The 20,143-nt window shown below is 41.4% G+C and overlaps 1 protein-coding gene across 18 annotated transcripts in view; it reads left to right on the forward strand.

The window, feature by feature from the left end:
- The window catches only part of nrxn3b (neurexin 3b), a 366,662-nt gene that overhangs the window by 120,559 nt on the left and 225,960 nt on the right, over positions 1-20,143 (forward strand). For all 18 annotated transcript variants that reach the window (XR_009424222.1, XR_009424223.1, XR_009424224.1 and 15 more), the window contains one exon: positions 7,362-7,745. Coding sequence is in view for 15 of the 18 variants with exons in the window: in XM_059513243.1 (XP_059369226.1) it covers positions 7,362-7,745 (384 nt within the window). In the remaining 3 variants the exon portion in view is untranslated. The remainder of the gene's footprint in view (positions 1-7,361; positions 7,746-20,143) is intronic.

Genomic DNA, 20,143 nt, shown 5'->3' on the forward strand with positions numbered 1-20,143 from the left:
TGAAAAGCTGCTCTGACTTATGCCACTCACTGGGGGGACATTGTGCCATCTCCTGTGAAGCAAAAAGGTCCACTTCTGCTACTTAAAATCTTTCTCCATTTTAACTGACTACTTCGGGGTGGAGTTTCCATTCCCCTTGTTTCACAGCTTGTCTGGACAGCAAGTCTGCTCCCACATTCATATAGCCAGGAATGTAAATCGCCCTGAGGGACAGGAACTTGCACTAACTGGTGCACTAACTCGTTCAAGCAGCGGGACTGCAGTCTACCCTGGCGATTTATGTAAGATACTACAGATGTGTTGTCCACCCGCACTAGGACATGGTAGCCTCTCAACTGCTGGAGGAAGTATTTCAGGGCCAGAAATACAGTCTTCATTTTGAGGCAATTGACGTGCCAATTCGAAAAGATGACCTCTCCAGATCACTTCTAAGGCCGCTCCCCAGCCCATGAGGGAAGCGTCTGTCATTAGCATCTTGCGATGACAACATGGACCTAGATCAGGACATATAGATAGGGTACGAAGCCCCAGGTGCATAACCCTTATTTGCCTCTTGGGATTGGCCCTTGAAGGAATTCCCCTGGCTCTGTGCCACAACTGAAATCATCTCATGTGCAGAAAGCCCAAAAGTATCAACGTGGATGCAGCTGCCATGAGACCTAAAACTCTCTTGTTTGTCACAAATCAATCCTCCGATTGGATCTGAGAAACAATCATCTTGATTGTTAGCATGTTGAACTTGTATGTTCTGAGGTAGCAGTTCAACCCGTGAAGATCTAAGATTGGACGCAGTCCCCCATCTTTCTTGGGAATCAAGAAATACCAACTGCAATAGTCTGACTCTCTGTCTAGCAGGGGAACACATTCTACGGCCCCTTTGACCAGCAGAGTCTGCAATTCCTGTGTCAACCGATATGCACGTGCCGGTTTCACAGAAGTGGAGACCACGCCATTGAAATGCGGAGGACGATGTGCAAACTGAATCCTGTAGACTTTCGCTATAGTTCTTTCTACTCATGGGGAGATATTTAGTAGTAGCAATCTTATGGGGGGGGCGCAAAACTCGCCACACTCTCTCTTTGAGCCTCCTGCCCCAGAAGAGCTGGATCAGGTCGGGACTGTTTTATATATTTTTTTGACAGCCCCGACACTTGAGCACAGTGAAGTCAAGTCAAGTCAAGTCAAGTCACATTTATTTATATAGCGCTTTAAACAAAATACATTGCGTCAAAGCAACTGAACAACATTCATTAGGAAAACAGTGTGTCAATATGCAAAATGACAGTTAAAGGCAGTTCATCATTGAATTCAGTGATGTCATCTCTGTTCAGTTTAAATATTGTCTGTGCATTTATTTGCAATCAAGTCAACGATATCGCTGTAGATGAAATGTCCCCAACTAAGCAAGCCAGAGGCGACAGCGGCAAGGAACCGAAACTCCATCGGTGACGGAATGGAGAAAAAAACCTTGGGAGAAACCAGTCTCAGTTGGGGGGCCAGTTCTCCTCTGACCAGACGAAACCAGTAGTTCTATTCCAGGCTGCAGCAAAGTCAGATTGTGCAGAAGAATCATCTGTTTCCTGTGGTCTTGTTCTGGTGGTCATCTGAGACAAGGTCTTTACAGGGGATCTGTATCTGGGGCTCTAGTTGTCCTGGTCTCCGCTGTCTTTCAGGGATGTAGAGGTCCTTTCTAGGTGCTGATCCACCGTCTGGTCTGGATATGTACTGGATCCGGGTGACTGCAGTGACCCTCTGATCTGGATACAGACTGGATCTGGTGGCTACGGTGACCTCGGAATAAGAGAGAAACAGACTAATATTAGCGTAGATGCCATTCTTCTAATGATGTAGCAAGTACATCGGGTGGTATGGGAAGTGTTCCCAGTTCCGGTTGACCTAATTAATGCAGCCTAAAAATCCTTTAACGGATTTGGATATTAAAAGCATATTAGTATGTTATGTGTAAGCCTGGTTAAAGAGATGGGTCTTTAATATAGATTTAAACTGCAAGAGTGTGTCTGCCTCCCGAACAATGTTAGGTAGGTTATTCCAGAGTTTAGGCGCCAAATAGGAAAAGGATCTGCCGCCCGCAGTTGATTTTGATATTCTCGGTATTATCAAATTGTGGTTTGAGAACGTCGCGGATGTAGAGGATTATAATGTAAAAGGAGCTCATTCAAATACTGAGGTGCTAAACCATTCAGGGCTTTATAAGTAATAAGCAATATTTTAAAATATATACAATGCTTGATAGGGAGCCAGTGCAGTGTTGACAGGACTGGGCTTATATGGTCATATTTCCTGGTTCTAGTAAGAACTCTTGCTGCTGCATTTTGGACTAGCTGTAGTTTGTTTACTAAGCGTGCAGAACAACCACCCAATAAAGCATTACAATAATCTAACCTTGAGGTCATAAATGCTTGGATTAACATTCCTGCATTTGACATTGAGAGCATAGGCCGTAATTTAGATATATTTTAGAGATGGAAAAATGCAGTTTTACAAATGCTAGAAACGTGGTTTTTTTAAGGAAAGATTGCGATCAAATAGCACACCTAGGTTTCTAACTGATGACGAAGAATAAGAGAAAAAAATAGTTTTTTTGCTAGGAGAGAGGACTCTCAATGTCCATTTCAACATTGAGCAACACCAGCAGCCAACACACAGGTTGATACCACTGACACCTCTCAAGGTTCTGCAGCGGATGCTGCCACCTCTGGAAGTTCTACAGCGTTACCCACAGAAAACAGGGGGAGTTCATCAATGGTTCCTTCAGTGACATAACGGGTTGAAAGTGAGTTGCTGGATCCCACCACCATGCAAGACGCTGAAGCCAGTGCCGCCACCTTGGAAGGTTCTGCAGCATGTGCCACCTGCTCTGGGGAAACTGCAGTGGACGCCATCGCCTCTGGGGACACAGCCGCAATCGCCACTAACTCGGAAGGTTCTGCAGCATTAGCTGCCACCTCTGGAGAAATCATAGTGGATGACACCTCCTCTAGAGTTTCAGTAGTGGTGTACACATCCCAAACGCAACATAAAGCGATCTCCTTCATGGGAAGCACTTCAGATTTGGGGAATTAGTTCCTTAACCGGAGGGGTTGAGCGTACTGTTTAGGGATACTAGTTGCTCTTACTGACAACAGCTGTGGATCCTCCATGCTGGATGCCAGTCTAGGATACTGAAGAGCTGAACTCTAGGCTTTGGTGCAACAGACAAAACATGATGAGTCTCTGGAAGATCAGCTGTGAAGTGATGTGACTCTGGACGATCCGTTGTGACGTGACAAGGCTCTGGAAGTTCAGCTGAGACATGAAAAGACTCTGGAAGTTCAGCTGAGATGTGACGAGACTCTGGAAGATCAACCGTGCCTTGACTGGACTCAGGAAGATCGATTGTGACTTCACTCGTGAAGATCAGCGGTGAGTTGAATTGACTCTGGATTGGCAGCTGCGACATGATGGGACTCTGGAATGACAGCTGAGAAGTGACGAGACTCTGGAAGGTCATTGAAATTGTGACTTGTCTCAGGAAGACCAACTGTAACTTGACTTGACTCGTGAAGATCAGCTGTGGCTGCCATTTGGCAATCGAGCTCTGCTGTTTCCGCCATTTTGTGCTTGTGCTCTAGTGTGGCTGCCATTACATGAGTGAGTGCGGTGTCGGATTCTTCCTCCGCGACACTCACGGTGAATCAAGAGCCAAGTCACCACAAAGCATAGTCCAAAAACTGACAGAGTAATGAACGCAGACCCTCGCGTCTAACTTCAGATTGTAGAGATTAAGGCCATCACAAAAAAACTAGCAAAAAAGACAATCCGGTAGGTCCAAAAAGTGTGCTATGGCTGAAAATTTGTGAACATAGTTCTCCAGCGATCGCGGGCCTTGTCTAAGGGCTAACAAAATTCTTGCTGTATCCATACCTGGCCAATGTTCCTCTGAAAGCCTGATACGCCTGCAGAACCCATGGTGTGCAGGGCAGCAATAGTCTGACCCACAGCGTGAAATGCATTTCATCCAAGTGTAGATGCTGCTACATGGCTTGGCAGGAAACAATTGCTGTGTTTTTGTATGTATGTATATATATATATATATATATATATATATATATATATATATATATATATATATGTATATATATATATATATGTATATATATATATATATATATATATATATATTATTTATTTTTTTTCCATTTTTATTTATTTAAACGATGTTGCTCCTATAGGGGAGTGATAGCCCATTAGTCTCTCACCTAGGAAATCATTATGTACAAAATCTCATTTTAAGGCTTTAATCTGCTCACTACATGAGTCACCACCTAGTAACTCCTCATGTGCTTATAATCGCGAGAGGAGCGCTAGGAGAGAGAGCACTCTCAATGTCCATTTCAACAGAACCAAGTGCTACAGCAGCCTCTGCCCAATCCGAAGAAGTGCCTGGGAACACTTCAGAGGTGGGCACGAGGACCTTCCGATCTTCCAGATGAAGCGCGATCTTAATGAGCAGGAAGCAGCTTGTTCCTCGTGAGAGAAAAGAGCTTAGCGCGGATAGAAAGTAAACTGCGGTGCTCACATCTGCCACTCTAGAATGTGACAGCAGCCTGATTTTCTTCCAAACAATATACACAATGAATGAAGAGCCAACTCACGACTAAGCATACTTCAAAAACTGACAGATTGATGAACGCGGACCCTCACGTCTAACTTCAGATTGTAGAGATTACAAAAAAAACTCTTTCAAAAGACAATCCGGTAGGTCCGAATAGTGTGCTATGGCTGAAAATTTGTGAACATAGTTCTCCAGCGATCGCGGGCCTTGTCTAAGGGCTTGTCTAAGAAACTAAAACAAGACTATGAAAACAACCACGGAATGGCTTGGAATCACAGCTATCGCTAGGAGAAGGATATGTGCAGAACAATACTCTGCAGTATGTGAGAGGACGTCCAATGCTTATAAAGTATGTCTGATGATTGTGCAGTGTGTGATTGTTATCAGGTGAATGTGATTGGTGCAATGGAGCATGAGAAATGAAGTCCAGGGTGTACCGTGTATTGTGAGAGTCTGTGTTGTGGATGATGACCCCCGGTGGTGAATAAATGGAAGTTCAATGACTGGATCATGACATTTATTCTCAATTGTAACTTAATGGCGTAATTTCTTTCTAAGCTTCTCTGTATTAATCACCGTTATTAGGGTTGATTCTAAACCATTTTCAAAACCGATGATAAAGTGCACAGTCAAAGACGTCAATAAAAAGTCATCTAGCATAATAAATGTATGGATTATTTATTCTTTTATTTATTTATTTATTTATTGAGCAAAGGAGAGGACTTTGGAGGAATACAGTGTGGAATCTGAGCTTTCATCATTGTTTTGTCACAAGCTTCAAATCTGAAAACAAATACTTGTCCACATTAAAGTCCAGAGAGGGTGGCTCTTATTTTATGCCTCTGGTCATGTTATACAAAGCAATCCAAAAGTCAGAGACAACTCTTAAAGTCTAACATTTATGTGATTTAAACCTAGAAATGAACAAAAAAAAAACTTTTGGGTCAACATCAACAAAAGCTGTCTTTACATTTTTAAAGGTGGAAAACAGATGCATCTGACATGGCATTTAAGGTTTTTTTTTTTTTTTTTTTTTTATACTATAAATGTATAATACATAAATAAATATATAATATGTACATATATAATGCATATATGATGCTTTTTAAAGATCATTATTTTGTGTATTTGGTATAACAGAATATGTTGACATGATTTAATGTAAAAAAAAAACATATTCTTTTTAAATACAGTACATTACTGTAGGTCCTCTATGCCCCGCCTCTCTCAAATGTGCTGTTTTCTACAAAGTCCCTCCTTCCGACAAGCGCTGTCTGCTCTAATTGGCCAACTGACCTAGTGCATTGTAACTGGCCGAACACCGCAAGCACTCGTCGAAAATGTAACGCCCCTTTCCATAAGCGCGAGCTCCATCTTTTAAAATAAATGTAAAGACAGGTAATAATGTCCTTAGTTTTACAATCAGTTCAAGCCCAAAAGGGGAACAGAGCTGTGTGACAGACACAATGATGAAGCTTGTATGTGTTTGCAGTGCACAAACCACGGATGGTTAAGACAGCTGACTCCACTGTGTGACCCTGTCTCTCTCTCTCTCTCTCTCTCTCTCTCTCTCTCTCTCTCTCTCACACACACACACACACACACACACACACACACACACAATGCATTAAACTCTGCATTTGAACAGTCAATAGCAAATACTTAAACTAATAACAAAACATACAGTAGCTGATTTATAAGCACAAGATTTTGCAAAGTTCGTTGCAAAGTCAAAATTACCTCCTCTCCTAGGTTAACGAATCAGTCATCCATAAAATGCATTGCTGTTCTGTAAGTAATCTTAAAGTGCACCTAATTTTGGAAGGCCAAATAAAGTGCTTTTGTTTTCGCCTAGATACACACAGCATCACCCTGTCATTGGCTGCTTTAACACTAACTACGGTTACTGAAACTTCGCCTTCTTTCTTTGCGTGAACATTTGGGTGGCATTACACAAATATTTCCACATAGTGACGTAGACATGTAGGGGCGTGTTTGAATGAGCCATTATAGGGGGTGTGGCAGAGACTTAACTTTGATCAAGAATATCTCTTTGGATTTGAGACTTTAGTCTTTGCAACTTTACAGATCTTCTTTATATACCAAGAGCTTGTATCACTCAAAAGAGAAAGGAAAATTTTAAATCGCATCATATGACCTCTTTAATGCTAATTTTTCACATTTCATTTTCATCATAACAGTGAAAATAGGTTAAGTTTAGGTGAATAGATCATATATCTATTCAGGAATGGTGACTCGCTCCTTGTCTGATTTTTAGCCTTTATGCAAGTGCCTAGAAACTTGTATTTCTCAGCAACAAAGCGCAGAGACAGATATATAGACGTGGGTGTTGAGAGAACAAGAATACTTGCATAATAAAGACCAGTGGAAGAACTCTGAGTGCCCACTCAATCTGCCAGTGCCTCCACACTAAACTCTATTGATGTTTCTATTCTGAAACTCCTGCCTGCCTCTATCCGTTAGTACATCATTGTTTCAGAACACACACACACACAAATGCACATCTCTATATTATATATAGTTATATACTATATATATTTAGTGCACTGTTTTTTTTCTTAGATTTGCTTGGTTAGAAGCATCCTGTTGTCAAATGTTTTTATAATTACCAATTTTATAATGACTGTGTACCTATTTCTATGTATTTATTTTTTCAGCATGACATTGTCTTCTTTTGGCTGAGCTTATTTAGTCATTCCTAACAGTCTGTTTTTGTTTTGAACAGGTATCATATCTGTGAACAGCCGTCGGACTCCATTCACAGCCAGTGGAGAGAATGAGATTCTAGACCTGGAAGGTGACCTCTATCTCGGAGGTTTGCCAGACAACCGTGTTGGCCTGGTTCTTCCCACTGACCTGTGGACCGCTATGCTGAACTATGGCTATGTGGGGTGCATCCGTGATCTCTTCATAGATGGACGCAGTAAAGACATTCGCCAGATCGCAGAGGCGCAGAATGGAGTCGGAATCAAGCCGTCCTGCAGCAAAGTAACAGGCAAACATTGTGACAGCAACCCCTGCAAAAACAATGGCATCTGTAAAGAGGGCTGGAATCGCTTCATCTGTGACTGCACTGGGACCGGATACTGGGATCGAACCTGTGAGAGAGGTGAGTGATGCCATTAGCTGTGTCTCCATCACCCTGATTTAATGCACATTTTGAAGTATCGCATCAGAAATGAGGGATGGAAATGCCAAATTCTGATTAAAAAAAAAAAAAAAAAAATTATGCTTGCTTACAGTGGATTTTTTCATGCGAAAAGGGGTTCATGTGAATACTGGGAGATGGGAACGCATTTGTTGAGTTAAATATGTTAAATTCACAACTTTGGATGGAAACCCGACGACTTGCAAAGCCTGAATCTCTGTCTGTTATTATTTATTTATTTTTATTATTTTTTTTGTCTGGGAATGGGCCATGATTTAATATAAGGTAACTAAAAGGGATGGTTCACTTTCAAATTAAAATTTGGTATGTTTTAGCTTACCTCAAGGGCATCCAAGATGTAGGTTTCTTTGTTTCCGCAGTATTTCCCATTTTGATATTTTTAGGTCAAACCGTTCTTGTCTGTGACTCATATAATGGAGGTCTATGGTCACCACCTCAAAGAGCATGCACAGAGGAGTCCAAATTAAACAATTCCCCATCGTAAGTACACATTGATGACCTAAGACACGAAACGAGCGGTTTGTGTAAGAAAACGAACGGTATTTATATAGTTTTTACCTCTTGTACACACCCACATCCAACTGATCTGAGGGCACGAATGCTTCCTGATGTCACCTTTATTTATCTTTAAATAAGAGCGCTTTAAACAAAATACATTGCGTCAAAGCAACTGAACAACATTCATTAGGAAAACAGTGTCAATAATGCAAAAATGAGAGTTAAAGGCAGTTAATCATTGGATTCAGTTATGTCATCTCTGTTCAGTTAAATAGTGTCTGTGCATTTATTTGCAATCAAGTCAACGATATCGCTGTAGATGAAGTGTCCCCAACTAAGCAAGCCAGAGGCGACAGCGGCAAGGAACCGAAACTCCATCGGTGACAGAATGGAGAAAGAAACCTTGGGAGAAACCAGGCTCAGTTGGGGGGCCAGTTCTCCTCTGACCAGACGAAACCAGTAGTTCAATTCCAGGCTGCAGCAAAGTCAGATTGTGCAGAAGAATCATCTGTTTCCTGTGGTCTTGTCCTGGTGCTCCTCTGAGACAAGGTCTTTACAGGGGATCTGTATCTGGGGCTCTAGTTGTCCTGGTCTCCGCTGTCTTTCAGGGATGTAGAGGTCCTTTCTAGGTGCTGATCCACCATCTGGTCTGGATACGTACTGGATCCGGGTGACTGCAGTGACCCTCTGATCTGGACACAGACTGGATCTGGTGGCCACGGTGACCTCGGAACAAGAGAGAAACAGACAAATATTAGCGTAGATGCCATTCTTCTAATGATGTAGCAAGTACATAGGTTGTTATGGGAAGTGTTTCCGGTTCCGGTTTACCTAATTAATGCAGCCTAAAAATCCTTTAACGGATTTGGATAATAAAAGCATATTAGTATGTTATGTGTATGCCAGGTTAAAGAGATGGGTCTTTAATCTAGATTTAAACTGCAAGAGTGTGTCTGCCTCCCGAACAATGTTGAGTAGGTTATTCCAGAGTTTGGGCGCCAAATAGGAAAAGGATCTGCCGCCTGCAGTTGATTTTGATATTCTAGGTATTATCAAATTGCCTGAGTTTTGAGAACGTAGCGGACGTAGAGGATTATAATGTAAAAGGAGCTCATTCAAATACTGAGGTGCTAAACCATTCAGGGCTTTATAAGTAATAAGCAATATTTTAAAATCTATGCGATGCTTGATAGGGAGCCAGTGCAGTGTTGACAGGACCGGGCTAATATGGTCATACTTCCTGGTTCTAGTAAGAACTCTTGCTGCTGCATTTTGGACTAGCTGTAGTTTGTTTACTAAGCGTGCAGAACAACCACCCAATAAAGCATTACAATAATCTAACCTTGAGGTCATAAATGCATGGATTAACATTTCTGCATTTGACATTGAGAGCATAGGCCGTAATTTAGATATATTTTTGAGATGGAAAAATGCAGTTTTACAAATGCTAGAAACGTGGCTTTCTAAGGAAAGATTGCGATCAAGTAGCACACCTAGGTTCCTAACTGATGATGAAGAATTGACAGAGCAACCATCAAGTCTTAGACAGTGTTCCAGGTTATTACAAGCAGAGTTTTTAGGTCCTATAATTAACACCTCTGTTTTTTCAGAATTTAGCAGTAAGAAATTACTCGTCATCCAGTTTTTTATATCGACTATGCAGTCCATTAGTTTTTCAAATTGGTGTGTTTCACCGGGCTGCGAAGAAATATAGAGCTGAGTATCATCAGCATAACAGTGAAAGCTAACACCATGTTTCCTGATGATATCTCCCAAGGGTAACATATAAAGCGTGAAGAGTAGCGGACCTAGTACTGAGCCTTGAGGTACTCCATACTGCACTTGTGATCGATAGGATACATCTTCATTCACTGATACGAACTGATGGCGGTCATATAAGTACGATTTAAACCATGCTAATGCACTTCCACTGATGCCAACAAAGTATTCAAGTCTATGCAAAAGAATGTTGTGGTCAATTGTGTCAAACGCAGCACTAAGATCCAATAAAACTAATAGAGAGATACACCCACGATCAGATGATAAGAGCAGATCATTTGTAACTCTAAGAAGAGCAGTCTCAGTACTATGATACGGTCTAAATCCTGACTGGAAATCCTCACATATACCATTTTTCTCTAAGAAGGAATATAATTGTGTGGATACCACCTTTTCTAGTATCTTGGACAGAAAAGGGAGATTCGAGATTGGTCTATAATTAACTAGTTCTTTGGGGTCAAGTTGTGGTTTTTTGATGAGAGGCTTAATAACAGCCAGTTTGAAGGTTTTGGGGACATGTCCTAATGACAATGGGGAATTAATAATAGTCAGAAGAGGATCTATGACCTCTGGAAGCACCTCTTTCAGGAGCTTAGATGGTATAGGGTCTAACATACATGTTGTTGGTTTAGATGATTTAACAAGTTTATACAATTCTTCCTCTCCTATAGTAGAGAATGAGTGGAACTGTTCCTCAGGGGATCTATAGTGCACTGTCTGATGTGATACTGTAGCTGACGGCTGAATGGTTGCAATTTTATCTCTAATAGTATTGATTTTAGAAGTAAAGTAGTTCATAAAGTCATTACTGCTGTGGTGTTGGGAAATGTCAACACTTGTTGAGGCTTTATTTTTCGTTAATTTAGCCACTGTATTGAATAAATACCTGGGGTTATGTTTGTTTTCTTCTAAAAGAGAAGAAAAGTAATCGGATCTAGCAGTTTTTAATGCTTTTCTGTAGGATATGTTACTTTCCCGCCAAGCAATACGAAATACCTCTAGTTTTGTTTTCCTCCAGCTGCGCTCCATTTTTCGGGCTGCTCTCTTTAGGGTGCGAGTATGCTCATTATACCATGGTGTCAAACTGTTTTCCTTAACCTTCCTTAAGCGTAAAGGAGCAACTTTATTTAAAGTGCTAGAAAAGAGAGAGTCCATAGTTTCTGTTACATCATCAAGTTGTTCTGAGGTTTTGGATATGCTAAGGAATTTGGATACATCAGGAAGATAACTTAAAAAGCAGTCTTTTGTGTTAGAAGTGATGGTTCTTCCATACTTGTAACAAGAAGTAGAATTTACAATTTTGGCTATATGAATTTTGCAAAGAACTAAATAATGATCTGAGATATCATCACTTGGCTGAATAATTTCAACACCGTCAACATCAATTCCATGTGACAGTATTAAATCTAGAGTATGATTTCGACAATGAATAGGTCCTGAAACGTGTTGTCTAACACCAATAGAGTTCAGAATGTCTATAAATGCTGATCCCAATGCATCGTTTTCATTATCAACATGGATATTAAAATCACCAACTATTAAAACTTTATCTGCAGCCAGAACTAACTCGGATGTAAAATCACCAAACTCTTTAATAAAGTCTGTATGGTGCCCTGGTGGCCTGTATACAGTAGCCAGTACAAACATAACAGGGGATTTATCATTAACATTTGTTTCTTTGGATAATGTTATATGAAGTACCATTACTTCAAATGAGTTATACTTGAAGCCTGCCCTCTGAGAAATCCTGAAAACGTTGTTATAAATTGAAGCAACACCTCCACCTTTGCCTTTTAGACGTGGCTCATGTTTATAACAGTAATCTTGGGGGGTGGACTCATTTAAAATAATGTAATCATCAGGTTTTAGCCAGGTTTCTGTCAAACAGAGTACATCTATATTATGATCAGTGATCATATTATTTACAAAAAGTGTTTTCGTAGAAAGGGATCTGATATTCAATAAGCCAAGCTTTATCATTTGTTTATCCATATTGCTTCTGTTTTTTATTTGTTGAACCTCAATTAAATTGTTAATCTTAACTTGGTTTGGACGTTTTTTGTATTTTCTAGTTCGGGGAACAGACACAGTCTCTATAGTGTGATATCTAGGTGAAAAAGTCTCTATGTGCTGAGAATTAACTGACCTCTGTGACGGGAGGCAGCTAGCAGACGGTCGGTTTAGCCCGTCTGTCTGCTTCCTGACCTGGGCCCCAGTTAGTCAAGTATAAACACTAAGACTATTTGCCATATTTCTAGAGAGAAGAGTGGCGCCACCCCAGGAGGGATGAAGACCATCTCTTTTCAACAGGTCAGGTCTGCCCCAAAAGCTCGTCCAATTGTCTATGAAACCTATGTTATTCTGTGGGCACCACTTAGACATCCAGCCATTGAGTGATGACAATCTGCTATGCATCTCATCACCACGGTAAGCAGGGAGGGGACCAGAGCATATTACAGTGTCTGACATCGTGCTTGCAAGTTCACACACCTCTTTAATGTTATTTTTAGTGATCTCCGACTGGCGAAGTCGAACATCATTAGCGCCGGCATGAATAACAATCTTACTGTATTTACGTTTAGCATTAGCCAGCACTTTTAAATTTGCCAAGATGTCAGGCGCTCTGGCTCCCGGTAAACATTTGACTATGGTGGCTGGTGTCTCTATATTCACGTTCCGTACAATAGAATCACCAATAACTAGAGCACTTTCATCAGGTTTCTCAGTGGGTGCATCACTGAGTGGGGAGTACCTGTTTAATGTTTTGATCGGAACAGAAGAGCGGTGTTTTGACCCACGACTACGCTGCCTCACCGTCACCCAGTTGCCCTGCTGCTGGGGCTCTGTTTCCGGAACCGAACAATGTACAGGAATCCCTGAGCTAGACGCATCCAAAGCCGTATCTAGAGCCCTAACATTCTTACTGTCCTCAATTAAAGTTTGGATGCGTGTCTCTAATTCTGAAATCTTCTCTGTCAGCCTAACTATTTCCCTGCATTTATCACATGTGAATCCCTCATCAGCGACAGAGATAGATAAACTGTACATGTGGCAAGAGGTGCAAGAAACAATGATAGGAGAAGCCATTACTCACCGTGCTTGATGAAAATTCTTACTGCGGTTGTTTGATGAACTTGTGAAAAACTGGAGCGAGGGAGAGGAGAAAAGAAAACAGCGATAGGTTCGAATGAAAACGCTAATGACAAGCTAACGAGTGCTAACGCTTTGCAGGTGTACTGCACTCACGTAAATAAAATAAAAGTGAACGATCAAAGTTAATCTGATAAGATTGATCGATAATATCAGAAATATGGTGTGAATTAAGTTATATTTTACCACTTTAAAAAACAGAGAGTGATAGTAAGATAAAGATTTTAGAGAAAAAAATAAAATAAAAACAGCTACACGGAGCTACAATTTGCTACAGAAGGCCAACAGGAAGTAGAGAAAACACTGTCCAACAGCAACACCCGCAGGCAGTGATGTGAGCGCTCTGGTGTAGTCTGCGCAAGCGAGTAAAGTGCCGGAAGTGATCTCTCACGCGTGTACATCACTCATTATTTACACTACTGTCTATGGTTTACACAGAGATTTTGGAAGTGTTAACTTTCACTGTGAAGATCTAAACATATTTAGACATATAGGAAATTGCAATGGAAGACGATTTCAATATTTACATTTACATTTATTCATTTAGCAGACGCTTTTATCCAAAGCGACTTACAATTGCTATATATGTCAGAGGTCACACGCCTCTGGAGCAACTAGGGGTTAAGTGTCTTGCTCAGGGACACATTGGTGTCTCACAGTGGATTCGAACCCGGGTCTCTCACGCCAAAGACGTGTGTCTTATCCACTGCGCCAACACCACCCCATCATGTGATGCATATCCAAAATCTTGATGTCTGTTTGTGACGATGTGATCTGTTTTCAAAAAGTAAGTACATTATTTTATCTACTAGGTTTCTATCCATAAAAGTGAATCCACAGTTGCAGCAATACATTTTATTTTAGTCACCACCACTTGTCACCATTACAAGCAAGATGTGCATGTCTGATCTCAACTCTCATTGCCACAATAACAGTGTTTTACAACACACAAGTTACAGCAGCAAGAGACAAGCTAACACCAATAAAGAGCTGATGACACCTGAGCTCATTTAAGTTTGTCTTTCTTTGCCACAAAAACAGTGTTTTAAAATACACTGTTACAGCAGCAAAGGACAAGCAATATATCAACAGACAATGTTTATTTTTTTCACAACCATATTTATTTGAATCAGAATACACAGATCAAGTACTCAGGAGCGATCCGCTGCAGCAGCACGTCTTCAAGCCTCACAGAGACAGAGATCTCTTCAAAATTGGTGGTGTTTTAGTAGCAAGTGTTGTGAGATGCCAACAGAAGTGGAGAACATATGTTGTCACGAATGGAACATAGCAGTGCCACATCTACAAGACGTTTTTATTATAATCTCAACGATTATAGGTTGCATTATAAACAAATTAATTAATTACAATTACTGCATTATATTTCAGACAGTGCAGATTGGTGGCGTATTGTGTGGTAAACAATAAACAATGAGTGAGGTTCATGCACGAGAGATCACTTCTGGCGCTTTCCGCGCTTGCGCAAACTAAGCCAGAGCCCGCGCACATGTCATACAATAGGAAGCATGCGCGCACTCAGATCAGTTGGACTTGGTTGTGTACAAGAGGTAAAAACGATATAAATACTGTTGGTTTTCTTACACAAACCGCTCGTTTCGTGTCTTAGGTCATCAATGTGTACTTACGATGGGGAATTGTTTAATTTGGACTCCTCTGTGCATGCTCTTTGAGGTGGTGACCATAGTCCTCCATTATATGAGTCACAGACAAGAACAGTTTGACCTAAAAATATCAAAATGGGAAATACTGCGGAAACAAAGAAACCTACATCTTGGATGTCCTTGAGGTAAGCTAAAACATACCAAAATTTAATTTGAAAGTGAACTAACGTTTTAATAATAAAATATCTGATCTTACACAATATGTTTCTGTTGAAAAAATGCCATCTTCTGGCAAAATTCAGAAATTTATACAGGGAATCTTCACAGTGCATTATAGGTATTCTATAGCCATGTGCATAGTTTGTAGTTTGTGTCATTATTATTATCAGGCATGATGGGCCTGAATACAGCCCGAAGCCATTTGTTTTGAGAATAATGGCTGGCTGATGAAGTTATTGGCTGGCTAGCCGGCTCAGCCAAAACCTAAATGGCTGCTGCAGCCGCCAAACTTTTCATAGCTGCAAATGGCTGAAGCTGCCATTTCATGTCTACAGATGTGTTTGTTATACTGATTAACTAAATCTCAATCTTTCCAAGCATTGCATGGCTTACACTATATTTCTACAAAATGCAATACAATGTAATAAAAAAACACCAGATTTTACGTTCACAACGTATGCACATATTTATTTTGTAGTCTGTATGGAACTAAACATTTTCAAATAGCCTACAATTGATGGGAAAAAAATTATAGAGGGATTTATGGATACTTTTGTTATCCTGTAAATCAGAATATACTGTGTCAATAGCCTTAAAAAATGATTTTCGCCATGTTTTTTGGAATAAAATGTTATATATCAGGCTAGGAATAATATATTTAAAAATCCCTCTTTAAATGTCTTCATAATATAACTAGGTACTACTGAAGTGGAGATTTCGGACTTGGGGTATGAGAGAAAGGTCATTTTGAGAAAACAGGCTTTAAAGATTTATCATCAGCCAATGAGATCGCGCATTCAGTCTTTTTACTTTCACGATTGGTTGCTGATAAAAAGGAAATGACCATATTTGGATCCAACAGGATTGTACAGAAGAGAGAGCTAAACGGTGCATGTGATGAGAGGGTGACGGCAGAGATCGCAGAGAAGTATGTTGATTAAGAACGCAAACTTTTGTTGAATTTATGAGAAATCTCCAGATGCAAACAGACAAAGTGTAGTAAAATAAAGACCTAAATGTGTATTTCGGACTTTTTTTCACCACAGGTCTGAAAGAAATGTTATTGAAGGCAAATATCCAAAAATCTCAAAATTGACCAGGAAAAAAAAACGATGTTTTTGCCTGCCGTGTCTCGCCTTAATATAAACACACACTGTTATCAGTATTATTTTGGACAAAGTTTTGCACATTTCACTTCAATGTACACTGAAGCATGCGTCGTGAATTAGCAATGTGGAAACGGTGGTTTGTTACTGCAGTAATATCACATTCAGTGCTATAAATCTCTCCGTTCCAGAATATTTGGTTCATAACATCAATCTTTGATTCAGGTGTTTGTGCAACCGTGCCCTGAAGATTTAACAAAAGTCTGGGTAGGCCTAAGTAAAAAAAAAAGTAAGTAGGAATTAGGAAAGTATGTGAGAAGTGAGATCAAAATTACCTTGCTTGCTTCTTTCCGCCATTTCACCTCAGTGCGAGAAAAAAATGCATCGCTTCTTCTGTACGGAAAACGAGCTATTTTAATTGGTCGTCAATTCACTGTGAGTCTGTGTATCATAGCAACGAGCACAAGACTGTGCTGTTATGAAACCAGTGGGAAAATAGATCATGTGTATTGTTTATATATTTTGTGTGTGTATGTCTCTATGTGATAGAATTATTATTTGATGCAAATAATTCTAGCCGGCTCAGCCAAACTTTATCAGATGGCGGCTCAATTTGCCTTAGGAAATTATTGGCTGGCGGCGGCTGAATTTCTAAATGGCGCAAATGGCGGCCCCTGGCGGCGGCTTCGGGGTCTAGGCCTGAATGAATAATGTCCACTATGGTTTCAGACACTGCCAAAATCTATGTCCCACTGACATAATACACCATGTAAGAGCACTGGGGGAAATTTCTGAAAAAGACATTGCATCCTCCTGGGCTCACTATGGGGAAACGCCTCGCTGTGACACGTGTCTGAAGCATGCATTCAATAAACACTAATTACATCTTAACCGGTGACAGCTCATGACGTCACTACAAGTGTCTTGTTCCTTACTCAGGGAACCATGGTTACATAAGTAGCCTGATACGTTCCCTTTCACTATGGAAGTTGCCCCTGGGATGTTACACGGCTGTCCATGACATTATCCCCTACATATTCAAACATATTCCTTTAAGGGGGTATAACCAAGAGCCTAGCATTATACTAACTCTTGGCCTATCACAAGCTGCATGAGCTTGCTGAAGGAACTGTCTCAACAGATACTTAGTAACAACACCCTGTTAAAGTAGGTATCCAGAGGATACATAGGTGGAGTGGTGCCCAAAGTGGAAATGGGGCTTTAACCAACTCAAAAAAGGGCACGAAGCTGCCGCGTGTAGCCCTCACCATACAGGATTTTAGAAAGACTGCAAAGTACTAGTGTGCTAACTTACCACAGTGTGGATTTAGAAAGTGTACAAAGACTACACGTGCACACTTACCATGGATTTTAGAGATACCATTCTAAAGGACTCTCGAGGCACTCTGAAAAAGCAGCCCATAGATGGAAATGGTGCATCTCAAGAACAATATCTGAGAAGTCTAATACTAGCTAGCAGTAAAATACTTAGCTGAGGGAGCAACACACCCAGCTCTCAGTAGAGAGGGGGGCTTGACCTACAGCATGTTCAAATGCTGGAATGTGTAGTAGTAAGTTACCTAGCTGGGGGAGCATAACCCCCAGCTCTCAAACGAGAGGGGGGCTCGACCTACAGCATGACGATCATTAGAAATCAGAAGGCAAGCGTACTGCAAGCTTAGCCAAAAAGACTCAGCTAATCAGGTAGGCAGAGGAAGGGTCTAGTTCACCTGATGCTGCTAGTTCCAGCTGCTCTGGGAAAACATAGAACTTAACTCTCATGTGAGAGGAGAACTCAGAATTCAGAAAATGAGTAGCGTGCCCATGGGCAACCTTTTGATAAAGGGGAGCACTGCCAAATACTACCACGAGAACAGCCCACGGAGCAAGGAATCCAACTCCTCAGAAAGTGGGAGAATTCAATTGCTAGAAAGAAGCACCATGTTCACAATAACCCTCAATGGTGAGGGGAGCGATGCTTCAAAAGTGTGTCAACAGAGACACACTGGTTAAGTGGAGCCCAAGGCGAGTACCGGGGGGGTCTAAGCCAACTCAGAGAAAGGGAACAAGGCTAATAATGTGTACCCTTACCATACAGGATTTCAGAAAATGTCCAGAGTCTTAGTGTGCATGCTTACCACTATGTGGATTTTAGAAAGTGTGCAAATTGCTCAGCGTGCAAACTTACCACCATGTGGATTTCAGAAAGGGCACTAAGCTTAGTGTGTGCGTTTACCATAGCATGGGTTTAAGAGCTTCCCAAGCATCTGCTTACAGATGACCGGGGGTACTGAGCCAAACGGTAATGGCAAGCTGAGAGATAAGCCTCTGAGATGAGGGGAGCACTGCTGAGACAGAATTCACAAGAAGGTTCTTGCCAATGCCACCTATACTTGCCAATTGATGTCTCAGCAAAAGGGGATATCCTGGTGACCAGGAAGCCCCTCAAGGCAACCTAGCTATGGCGTACCAGACAGGGAAGCATAAAAGCATAAGCCCAGCCCGGACAATTTTCTAGTGCCATGCTGGGGGCCTGATGATCAAGAAGGCTCCAGCCTGTGATCTGGCCACGTAATCCAGGAAGCATAAAGCCAGAATCAGGGCTATCATACTGACTGGATACAACATTGACGAGTGAGGTAATCACTGCAAGTCGAGGACCCGGTTTCTGAAATCAGCAGAGGGTCACCGTCGACCAACCCTAAAAAAGAACTGAATCACACAGGTCCCGGAAAACACTGCAAAGAAACCTACAGATGGAATTCACACAACCACCAGCATATTAAATACATACTGTATATAGGAGTCCTGTTTAAGAAGTGACCCAAAGAAGCCTCTAGCCTGCATCATCAGTAAGGTGCTTAATATGAATCCATAGAACCAACCAAACATCATAGGTCCAGCATAAGAGAATAATGCAGGAAGTTCCTACCTATGCTCATTCAGGTGGAGAGATGGTGGTTACAGGGGAATTAGGAAGGAGAAGATAAGGCAGATGTTTACCCCCCAAGGGAAATTAGTATATACTCAAGTATCTTACTCAAGTAAACATGAGCCATGACGCTAGCCGTCTGAGCCCATTTCTGATCCTCAGATCGAGTTGGGCCTGGACCCCTGGGTTTGTACATGCTCAGAACTGGAACTTCATGGAACGATGGATTTGAAGACCAGGTCTTTCAGCAGATCAGCCTGATACGCCTAAAGCACCACCATTTTGTGCAGTGAAGCTACACCCTGAACTGCTGCTGCTGCATATGCCCTCCCATTTAAGCAAAATGTATCCTAAAGGGCTTAGATGGCAAGGAGGAAGTCTTAAGAGAAGATGCCTCCCCCATGGAGAGAATGCAGGCCAGCATCTCTTCAACAGGTGGCATCTTCTCATAACCATTCTCACGCATCCCTCGATCAGGTCCTTTCCATGTTCTCTCCACGACGCAATGCACAGCATGCATTCAGCTCCCACGGGAGCTAAACACACTCCACCGAATCGATTGATTGCCTCAGGAATCAAGCGTGCATGAAACTGCTGCCGCGAAAGCATCGCTATTCACAGGAGAGGCAAACACACTCATGCAAACACTATCTACAAACTTGGGTAAATGGTAAAATAATCACATCCCCCTCAGTAGTCCCGCTAATGCATTACAGTTAGCACAGCAGAGTGTATCCAACTCCCTCAAGAGCTGAACGTGCTTGCTCTTCACCACACACACAAACACAGCATGCGATCCATGTGAACTGCAGGTATCAGAGCAAAGACTCTAACATGCACTCCTTAATGCTGTATGCTTCAAACAAAACTGAGTGAAAACGAAGAAGAGGATGGCGTGTTCTCTCTGTGCCTATTTATACTATAGTTACACCGGTAGGGACATCATGAGCTGTCACCGGCCAACATGTTGTTGGTGTTTTTTGAATGTATGCTTTAGACATGGACATTTTAGACTTTTTTTGCATTATTGAC

Source organism: Carassius carassius, chromosome 27 (assembly GCF_963082965.1).
Source record: "Carassius carassius chromosome 27, fCarCar2.1, whole genome shotgun sequence".
NCBI classification, from domain to species: Eukaryota; Metazoa; Chordata; class Actinopteri; order Cypriniformes; family Cyprinidae; genus Carassius; species Carassius carassius.